This window comes from Rhineura floridana, chromosome 11 (assembly GCF_030035675.1).
Source record: "Rhineura floridana isolate rRhiFlo1 chromosome 11, rRhiFlo1.hap2, whole genome shotgun sequence".
NCBI classification, from domain to species: domain Eukaryota; kingdom Metazoa; phylum Chordata; class Lepidosauria; order Squamata; family Rhineuridae; genus Rhineura; species Rhineura floridana.
Window position 1 is genome coordinate 31,868,377 of NC_084490.1, and position 11,423 is coordinate 31,879,799.

The following is an 11,423-nucleotide window of genomic DNA, read 5'->3' on the forward strand; positions in this document are numbered from 1 at the left end:
TATTAGTGGGCAAGAGGGAACCCTAAGTGTTGCAGAATACAAAAAAGTGAGAGAGAAAACAGAAAGGGGATGACTCCCAAAACAGCCCAAATGAGTACTGAGCATGCTCTGTTATGGAATGCTCAGTGGCTGAGAGAGAGAGAGAGAGAGAGAGAGAGAGAGAGAGAGAGAGAGAGAGAGAGAGAGAGAGATGTCTCAGCTAACAGAAAATTATAGAACAGTAGAGTTGGAAGGAACCTTTAAAGTCATCGAGTCCACACCCCTGCTCAATGCAGGAATCCAAGTTAAAGCACACCTGACAGGTGGCTGTCCAGCTGCCTCTTGAATGCTTCCAATGTTGGAGAGCCCACCACTTCCCTAGGTAATTGGTTCCATTGCCATACTGCTCTAATGACTGACAGTCCTTTTTAGAGTGTTGAAAGGTGTTTCAAATAAAAGTCTAACTTTTATAATAGTCCAGATTTTTTTAATGTCCATATGATTGATGGGCAGGCTGGAAAGAAAAATGACTCACTAAGGCTACATCCACACCAGAGATTTATTCCACTTTAAACAGTCATGATCTCAGAATCCTGGGAAGTGTAATTTGTGAAGGGTCCTGAGAGTTGTTAGGAGACCCCAATTCCCCCCACAGAACTCCAGTCACAGAATTGTCTGAGAAGAGGGGCTGACTGTTAAACCACTCTGGACATTGGAGCTCTGTTGGGAGAATAGGAGTCTCCTAATAACACTCAGCACCCATCACAAACTACACTTGCCAGGATTCTTTGGGGGAAGTCATGACTGTTTAAAGTGGCATAAATGTCTGGCGTGGGTGTGGCCAGAAGGTCATCCAGCGGGTTCATGGCTTTGGTAAGATATGAACTCAGAATGTCCCAGCTGCACCCAGCATGGAACTACACTTTCAGCATCAAATACCAGAAAACCAATTAAATGTGTGCTGTCAATGTGCAAAGCATTTGCTGGGGTGCATTTGGGTAGGTGAAGCAGGAGATAGATGGAAGGGGCTGTTTTCCGTGCCTGCCACTTTACCAGTGCAATGCCCCATATTTTTCCTTATTGACCTCCATCAGCTAGGGGAAAGTGGCCAGGGAAGGGGTTGCAGATAAAAAGTTTCAGCAGCAAGTACCCCCTCTCATCACTTCTCCCTAAATGCCCCCCACATCAGTAGCAGACACCAGCAGGGAAGTTCTTTTTTGAGTAGTAATTCAGCTCTCATTCTGTTAATTCCCAAACTACACCAGTTGTCATTTTGACCTACATGCATAGGGAGAAAGACAGTGTAAAGGGTGTGCACAAGGGGGAGGGGATGACAAAGGATTTAGGACTTAAAGATTTAATATTCCATGAGTAGAAAAAAATACCCTATGCAAATGTCTATATTATTGCAGAAAAGTTCAGTTCTACATATGTTTGCCATCTTTTCCTCAAGCACAACTGTTTTTGAGATAACAGTCTTATTCTTTCTTGCCCTTCATCAAAAAGCCATGTTAGTTGTCCAGTATGTGAAATGACTGCAAGCAGGTGCAGCCAAAGACATTTTGCTACTTGAAGCAGAAGAGCAAGTGGTGCCCTGCCCCCAAGTCAAGGTCATAGTACCATAGCTTGAAAAGTTATGATGGCATTTGAGGCAGAAAATCTCACAAGTACCTCTTCCTGACAGTAAATATACAACAACCAAAAATTAAAATAGCTAATAATTTGTTGCATGGTGCTCCAAATTAGTTGCTAAGGGTAGTCATCTCTTGCTGTCTAGTGAGAGTCTGAAGCAAAACACACAAACAGAAGTATGAGACTGCACCTACCTCCTAGTCTCTTGCCAGTTCCCAATTTTCACACTCTCTGGAGGGGATGCAAAGAGGGTGCAAGGATAAGCAGAGGGGATGCAAAGAGGGTGCAAGGGCAAGCAGAGGGGATGCAGAGAGGGTACAAGGACAAGCGGAGGGGATGCAAAGAGGGTGCAAGGACAAGCGGAGGGGATGCAGAGAGGGTACAAGGACAAGCGGAGGGGATGCAAAGAGGGTGCAAGGACAAGCGGAGGGGATGCAAAGAGGGTGCAAGGACAAGCGGAGGGGATGCAAGGATGAGCAGAGGAGATGTGAGGACAAGCAGAGGGTGCCAGGAATAGCAGAGGGGGCGGGTGAACAGGCTGAGGGAGGCAGGATGAGCGGGGGGGCAGGGAGAGTAGGCTGGAAAGGGTAAGACATACACTCACCTCCACAGCTCTTCACTTCCATTCTGCTGCTTCTGCCTTCTACTTGCCCTCCAGAGCTGTCTGGCTCTCCACTTCCTCCCTTGTGCCTCTATAGAGCACGAGGGAAGAGCCAAACAGCGCAGAAGCCCAGTTTGAGGCGCGTATCTTTCCTCCACCATTCCACCAATCACAGCAGCAGATGATTTCCCCTGCTTTCCACCCCTAGTAACGTCCAAATGTAATGCAAGAAAGTTACATTTGCAGCTCAAAAGTAATGAAATTACCACTCGTTCTGTTACATACAAAATGTAACAAAGTTATTTATTTATTTATTTAATTTAATTTAATTTATATACCACCCTAAGCCCAAGGGCTCTCTGAGCGGTGTACATACAATAAAGCAATCAAGAATATATAAATACAATAATACAATAGAATCAAACCAACAAAGGTAAACAAAAATAATCAAACAGTAGCAAAATAGAACAATACATATAATAAAACGCATTAAAATGCCTGGGAATATAAAAAGGTTTTCACCTGGCGCCGAAAAGATAGCAGCGTCGGCACCAGGCGCACCTCATCAGGGAGACCATTCCACAGTTTGGGAGCCACAACCGAAAAGGCCCTATTTCTAGTCACCACCCTCCGAGCTTCTCGATGGAATGGTACTCGGAGGAGGGCCTTAGATGTTGAGCACAGTGTAAGGGTAGTTTCATATTGGGAGAGGCGCTCCACCAGGTATTGCGGTCCCATGCCGTGTAAGGCTTTATAGGTCAAAACCAGCACTTTGAATTTAGCCCGGAAACAAATAGGAAGCCAGTGCAGATGAGCCAGAACAGGTGTAATATGAGCGGACCTTCTTGTCCACGTCAACAATCTGGCCGCTGCATTCTGGACTAACTGTAGTTTCCGAACTGTCTTCAAGGGCAGCCCAACGTAGAGCGCATTGCAGTAGTCCAATCTAGAAGTTACCAGAGCATGAACAACTGAGGCGAGGTCGTCACTGTCCAGATAGGGACGTAGCTGGGCTACCAATCGGAGATGGTAGAAAGCATTCCTTGCCACTGAGGCTACCTGAGCCTCAAGAGACAAGGAAGAGTCGAAAAGAACTCCCAAGCTATGAACCTGTTCTTTCAAGGGGAGTGTAACCCCGTCCAGAACAGGGTGAACATCCACCATCTGGGCAGAGAAGGCACTCACTAACAGCGTCTCGGTCTTGTCTGGATTAAGCTTCAGTCTGTTAGCTCCCATCCAATCCATTATCGCGGCCAGGCAACGGTTTAGTACGTTAACAGCCTCAACTGAGGAAGATGAAAAGGAGAAATAGAGTTGCATGTCATCAGCATACTGGTGACAACGCACTCCAAAACTACTGATGACCGCACCCAGCGGCTTCATATAGATGTTGAAAAGCATGGGGGACAGTACCAATCCCTGTGGGACTCCACAATGGAGGGTCCAGGGTGTCGAGCAGTGTTCCCCAAGCACTACCTTCTGTTGACGACCCACCAAGTAGGAGCGGAGCCACTGCCAAGCATTACCCCCAACTCCCAACTCCGTGAGCCTTCCCAGAAGGATACCATGGTCAATGGTATCAAAAGCAGCTGAGAGATCAAGGAGAATCAACAGGGTCACACTCCCCCTGTCCCTCTCCTGACAAAGGTCATCATACAGGGTGACCAAGTTACCCACTCGGTATGCAAAATAGTAACAAATTACAAGTAACTCGTTATTTCTAACGAGTTACTTCCAAGCTCTGAGACAGTCATGGCTTCCCCCCATGAAGTGTAGATTTGAAGGGTGCTGAGAGTTGTTAGGAGACTCCTGTTCCTCTAACAGGGCTCCAGCAGCCAGAGTGATTTAACAGTCAGCCCCTTTTCAGCCCCTTTTCTGTGGGTTGTATCTCTGTGAAGGGAATAGGGCCTCAATAAGCATGCACACCTCTCCCCTCCCCTCTCTCTTCTCCTTCCCCCTCTCTCCTTCTCCTCTCCTTCTTCCCTTCAACTCTTTGTTCATCCTCCCTTCTTTATGCCCTGCCCTCTTCTTTCTTCCTCCTCCTCTGCCCACTCCAGACTTCCCTTCCTCCTTCTCCTCCCCCATGGTCAGTTTCACCTATCCTAAGCATTATTGCATGGAAGTAAATCCTCCTCCTCCCCTACCCCTCCTATCAGCTCCTCTCTCCCTCTGCTTCCTCCTCCCCCCACCCATCTCCCCATGGTCAGTTTCACCTATCATAAGCTTGATTGCAGGCAGTAAATCTCATTTATCTCAATCCCATTGAACTAAATAAGCATGCAAATGACCAATATATTCTCAGTAAACTTACACAGGATCCCATTTCTTACCTCCCAGATTAAAAAGCAGAGAAATTAACTAATAGGCAAAAAAAAAACACCCTTGTGAATGTACCTACAGCCAACAGATATTTTTTATCAAATTTTAAAAAGGAGTGAAATTGGGCAGCTATAGTGAATGCACCAGGGGAGCAGGAGACCTGACCTCCTCTCTGAGATATTGGACTGCCCTACAAATTGGTCAAAATGCAAACACCATTTGGGTTGGTCTTTCACAGTCCAATCCACTGCCTGTGCAGCTTGGAAGAATTTGGTAACATGCCTCTGAGCATATGGTGAGTGGTGGCAATACCTGCCATCTCCAAAGGAGAATTACATTTTTGCATGTTTGTTGGTGTTCTTCTTGCTTTGCTTCTTTCCTGTGTTACTACTGTTTGTACAAAGAATCTAACCTAGGACTATTTCTAAGTTATGCCTATTATCAATCAATCAATTTCTAAGTTATGCCTATTAGTAAATGTCCCTGAGAACTATCCCCATGATCAAGGAGTGCAAAGGAAGAAACAGTATAGGAAACATAAAAAAGAAGAAACCGCAGAACACTGAATTAACCGCATGCATTATGGTACTTGAGGAACTCAACAAAATATATATGCTTTCTTTCTTTCTTTCTTTCTTTCTTTCTTTCTTTCTTTCTTTCTTTCTTTCTTTCTTTCTTTCTTTCTTTCTTTCTTTCTTTCTTTCTTTCTTTCTTCTCTCTCTCTCTCTCTCTCTCTCTCTCTCTCTCTCTCTCTCTCTCTTTCTTTCTTTCTCAGTATAATATATAAAATTATCTACATACCTATGAATGTTGTAAATGACCCTTAAGAGTGCCTCAAACCCAACAACTTTGACAAAGCATTTTTTATATCTTTGTTTCTCATGCTGTAGATTATTGGATTGAACATGGGAGGAACAATAGTGTACATCATAGTTAATACAAAGTCCAGATGAGATGGAGTGTTAGAGGGAGGCCTGAGGTAAGCAAAACATCCAGTGAAACTAAATATGGAGAAGACCATGAGGTGGGGTAGGCAAGTGGAAAAGGCCTTTTTCCTTCCCTGAGTGGAAGGGATTTTCAGAACAGCACTGAAGATGTGGACATAAGTGACAACAACATACACAAAGCAGCTAAACGTAAGTATAACACTCATCACAATAACCCCAGTTTCTATTAAGTATAAGTTAGAGCAGGCAAGTGGAAGTAACTGGGGGGTCTCACAGAAGAACTGATTGATAGCATTTGAGCAGAAAGGGGTCGCAAAAGTTCCACCAGTGTGCAGCACTGCATAAAGAAAGCCACCAATCCACACAGCAGCAACCCTTTTGGTGCAGGCTGTTCTGTTCATCACCATTTCATATTGCAATGGATTGCAAATGGCAACATACCGGTCAAATGCCATGACTGTGAGGAGAAAGAAATCAGAGCCTGCAAAGAAGATATTTCCAAAAACCTGGACCACACATCCAGTATAAGAAATGTGCCTAGCATTCATGAGGGAATTGACCATGGATTTGGGAACAGTTACTGAAACAGCACCTATGTCCTGGATGGCCAAGTTCATCAAAAAGAAGTACATGGGAGTGTGAAGGTGGTGGTCAAACACTACTGCAGAGATGATGAGAAGATTCCCTGATACAATTGCCAGGTACAATCCCAGGAACAGAAGGAAGTGCAGAATCTGCAGTTCTCGGATTGCTGAGAATTCAAGGAGCAGAAACACAGAAATGTAGGATTTGTTTTCTGTGTTTTCATTCATTACTGAAATGCTTCCTGCCTGAGGAAGAAAAGAGAACAATGAATGTTAAATCAAATTAAGTTCTGGTAACAATATTTAGGGATGAGGTTCATTGCCTATTTCTGGTCTGCTTTTATTCTTATAGTCCATTATTCACTCCCGATCTTTTTGTTGTTGTTTGCGTTTGCTTTTCCACTTGCCAATTCGATCTATTTTTTTAAATTACAAAATAATAAATGTAATTTTTCACGAAAATGCTTACTGAAAATTACAGCGGTCCACATGTTTTCCCCTTATTTACATATCAAGTGGGCAGGTAATCAGCTTTGAGTCTGTCTCCTAGATTGGGCTAACAAATGTACTGCTTATTTTTTCCCCTTATGCCTGCTTGCTGCATTGATGTTTGCCTTGTCATCTATTTATTCCACTGGTGAATTCTCAGTACCCTCTGTAAACTGCATTTTCCCCCATAATTATTATTAGGGGTGTGTGGCAGAGTTAAACTTCTTGTGTAGTTATGCCCATACAAGTTAAAGAGTCTGAGCCAATCCAAAGGATAATGAAAAGTGTAGACTGAATCAGGATTTGGTATTTAATCCAATTATTTGCATATTCCTCACCATCTCTTCCTAATATTGAATACCTGATTAATTGGTTTTCAGTGAAAGAGAGAGAAAAGATGAAAGGAGGAAGTGAAGAAAAACAGAAAAGAGAAATTATATATCTGCATCTTATGAAGGACTATTGCACTCATCTCCATCTATATGTAATGTCTGCTTCTCTGAAAAAGCTGTAGCACTGCTTCAGTATTGACAAACATCGAATGTAAGTGTCCTAACCCCCCTAGTGAACATTATCACCCCATTCTCTTGACAACAGCATAAGATTCTAACTAACCTAAAAGTCCCTGTCCCTACCCCCAAAACCCACAATAATCAGAGTTTTCAGGCCTTGGGTACCCCTCTGGCAATTCTATCATGGAACATCGCTGGCTGGAAGAACAAGATGGCAGATCCGGCCTTCATACAGTTCCTACAAACTTTTGACATTATCTTTATTCAGGAAACGTGGATTATATCTGACGAGCCTATTGGGATCAGGGGGTATAAATCTTGGCAAAAACTCGCCACTAAATCTGCACCCAAAGGACGAGGCTGTGGCGGCTTGGCAATTTTGGTTGCCAAGCACCTCACTGATCAAGTGAGTGAGCTTAAAATAGAGGCCCCGGCTTGTTCTCTTGCCTTGGGGTTGAAGCTTCCTGGTGTTCCGCCTATTATTTGCATCAATACCTATATCCCCCCGTCCAACTCTTTTCAGCCAGTCTCTCCTTGGAGGGCGCTGGAATCCTTCCTGGAAACACTCCAACTCAGATATCCAACCTATGAGTTTCTCCTTGGGGGCGATTTTAACGCTAGGCCGGGCTCAAGCTTTCCCAAGGGACATGTAAATCTTAATGAATCACTGGAGGGTTTCCCTCTCCTATTTAGATCAGCAAAGGACCACATAGTCAATAAATATGGAGTAGCCCTTAGCCAACTATTACAAAAATTTCAGCTGTTTTGCCTTAATGGATCTCCATTAGATCTCTCCAAAGGCAATTTCACATATCTTGCAAGGTCGGGGGCCAGCTTAGTGGACTATTTTCTGGGTTCTCATACTTTGATAAACAGGGTTAAGCAACTGGAAGTGTTACCAAGACCAGAAAGTGATCACCTGCCCCTAAAATTATCTCTGAAGGTCCCAAAAACTTGTACATCGCTTCCTATAAAGATTTCCCGTCATGATCCTTTGGTTGGTCTTAAACGCCGTAAATGGTCACAAGACATAGGGATAAGGGCCCACAGCATCCTCCAATTAAGCCCCCTCCCCTTGTTACGTCAGACGGCAATATCAGATCTCCAGAATAACATTAACATATATGAAGATATCATAACTGAACTTAGACCACAGATAATAGCCCTAACGATACTTCCAGCCTCCTTTCACCCCAGAACCTGGTTCGACAAAGAATGCAGGTTTTTCAAGAAACACCTTATCAAGCTAATCAAATTATTCCGTGCCAGTAATAATCCTGGTATTTTTTATCAATTAATAACACAGAGAAGGGCTTATAAAACCCTACTCAAAAATAAAAAACAAGCTTTTTACCAGGTAAATTGGTTGGCCCTAGAAAAAGCGGCCCATGATAAAAATGAGCCGGAATTCTGGAAACTTTTGCAGGGTAATTTTGACCCAACGCCTCTCACATATTCTTCTCCAATTGCCCAAGATATTTGGGTGGCTTATTTTAGTTCAATCTTCGGTAGTCCACTCCCTCCAAGTCCCATGGAGATAACAAATGAGCTGACCGGCCTTCCGCCTTGGCCACCAATCACTTCTGACGAAGTTAGAGAGCTTATCTCCTCCCTGAAAGCAGGGAAAGCCCCCGGGGAGGATATGATACCTCCAGATTTCTTAATTCAAGATTCATCTTGGTGGGCTCCTCTACTCGCTGCCCTATTTACTTATATAAACACCACAGGCAGAATTCCACAAGGCTGGCGAACTAGCATTGTAGTTCCTATTTTTAAAAAAGGAGATCCCACCATACCTTCAAACTACCGCCCTATATCCTTACTCGACATTTCATCGAAGCTGTATAGTCGTCTGCTCCTCAATAAGCTTAAAGACTGGGACCAGTCCAACCATATAATACATGAAGGGCAGGCTTTAGACCAAATAAAAGCACAATCGATCAGGTTTTCACACTATACCACCTCATGAAGAAAACACGATCTAAAGCAAACCCTTCTTTATATCTAGCCTTTGTTGACTTCAGCTCGGCCTTTGACTCAGTTGATAGGGAGCTCCTATGGAAAAAACTGGCCAATTCAAATATAGATAAAAGATTGTACTGGCTGATTAGGGCTCTCCACCAAGCCAATGTAGCCCAGGTACGCCAAAATATCACGGGCTCCTTGTCAACAAAAACCCCAGTCCTAAGGGCAGTAGACAAGGCTGTCTACTGGCTCCTTTTCTTTTCACTTTTTTCATAAACGACCTTGTAGATACACTTACTTCACCTGCCTTTCCCCCCCCCTCTATTGGTGACAAAAAGATCAATGTCCTCTTGTATGCGGACGACGTGGTACTCTGCTCCCAAACAAAAATTGGGCTCAGACGCATGATTTGCAAATTGAAAGAGTATTGTGATGCCCAAAATCTTACTATCAACCAGTCTAAATCAAAAGTCATGATCTGTGGGAAATTTGTGAAAGTTAAAAATAGATGGCCTTTAAATGGAGCCACTCTTGAACAAGTTCCCACCTTTAAATATCTGGGTGTACACTTATCCAACAGATTATCATGGACTTTACAAATCAAGGCAGCGGCGCTAGTCGGGTCCCGAGCTCTAGGCTCAGCTAAAAAGTTTTTTTTCACACGGGGAGGCCAACTTATTCCCCCGTTGATTAAAATTTTTAAAGCAAAAATACTCCCCAAAATCCTATATGGAGTTGAACTGTGGGGAAACATGGCCAGAACTAAACTTGAATCAATTCAGAACATTTTTTTTGAGACAATTGCTGGGCCTCCCCCAGGGGACCCCGGCAGCCCACCTTAGAGCAGAATTGGGTCTGCCTTCAATACAAGCACGCATAGATCTTGCTTTGCTAAGATTCTTGCTCCATCTTAATGACATGGACAGCGCCTCTCTGGCCAAGCAGTGTTGGCAAGAGCAAATGCAGTCCGTTGGAGCTGCCACAGAGTGGATGTCCATTTTTTCCAAATACGACCTCTCCCCTGTTAAGCTAGTGGAGCTAAGTAATACCACTCTACGTAACTGGATCTTTAACCATGATGCAGCTCAGGATCGAGCATCCATTGAGTCGGCCGCCTTTTCCAGATGGTATCCTATTATTAAACTCAACCATTATATGTCAAATTATTTAGTAGCCATAGATAGACCCCTCATTAGAAGAGCCTTTACGGCTCTCCGTTTTCAAACCATGCCTACGGCCTATCTTGAGGGAAGGTTTCGGGGTATTCCAGTAATCCAGTACCAATGTATATATGGCTGCAAGGACATTGAAGGGATCGTTCACTACTTACTTTACTGTCCACTTTTCAATGACCCTAGACAGAAATTTCTTTCTCCCATTTTAAATCTCTTAAGTCCTAGTTCTGACAGAGAAATGATATATGCGCTTCTATCCGATGATTCCAACTTTGTAACCATTGCGGCAGCAAATTTTGCAGTTGCAGCTTTCAAACTGAGAGAGTCCTTTGCCGGAATGACAAACGCCCAGCCAAGCTCCATATGATTCTTTAAGTCACACTCTGTAAATGTTATATATGTTTTTACCTTGTATTTTATTCTTGTTTGTATCTTGCACATGGCCTATGGCTAACTCTGCAATAAAGTATCTACCTACCTTGACAAACGGGGGTGTTGTCATCCAGGTTGTGAAGGACAATATGGAGCACTGCATAGGTCCCTGCATGCTGAAGATGCTGTTGTCTGCCAGAGAGTGCTTCCTTTCCTTTGCCCTAGGGAGGACTTTTCAAGTAGTGGTGGTGGTAGTAGTAGTAGTAGTAGTAGTAGGAATAGTAGTAGTAGCAGTAGGTATGTGTGTGTATGTATGTGTATGTGAGAGAGCTTTTGTTCAATGAGGACTTACTTCTAAGTAAATGTGCCTTGGATGGCAGTCTTACAGCCCTTTCCTATACATGCTTACTCACAAGTAAATCCCACTGCGTACAGTGGGGCTTACTACTAGGTAAGTGTAAATCTCAATAACAACTGTAGGAAGATCATCAGAAAATTCTGACAATGCAAATGAAATCACATGAAACTGATATTTTCTGGAGGGGAGCGACTCCACTGTAAAGCAGTAACTACAAACCTTCTTGGATTGGTACCTTATTCTTATGGAATATAGAGACAGAAAGTGTATTGCCAACGTTCTCTCTCTCATTTTTTTTTTTAAAGGCCAAAAAGGAGGGGCAGATATGTGGTTTCGTTCAAGCCCAAAGCCAGGAATTAGGGAGGGAAAGAGATAAAAAGTAAGTTGGGGAAGGGGGATGCCTGTGTGTGCAGATCCATATAGCTGGGTGTTTCTTTCTGTTGGGGAGGTGGAGTTATGTTACTGTAGGTCTTTCACCTGCTAATCTTAT

At 43.6% G+C, this 11,423-nt stretch overlaps 1 protein-coding gene across 1 annotated transcript; it reads right to left on the bottom strand.

Moving 5' to 3' along the window:
- Positions 1 to 5,354: 5,354 nt before the first annotated feature.
- LOC133367768 (olfactory receptor 14A16-like) lies at positions 5,355 to 8,025 on the bottom strand. Its single transcript, XM_061591870.1, has 2 exons — positions 7,963 to 8,025; positions 5,355 to 6,308 (listed from the first exon to the last, which is right to left on the bottom strand). Exons 1-2 carry the CDS (start codon positions 8,023 to 8,025, stop codon positions 5,355 to 5,357), a joined length of 1,017 nt encoding a protein of 338 aa, XP_061447854.1.
- Between the last annotated feature and the right edge of the window lie 3,398 nt (positions 8,026 to 11,423).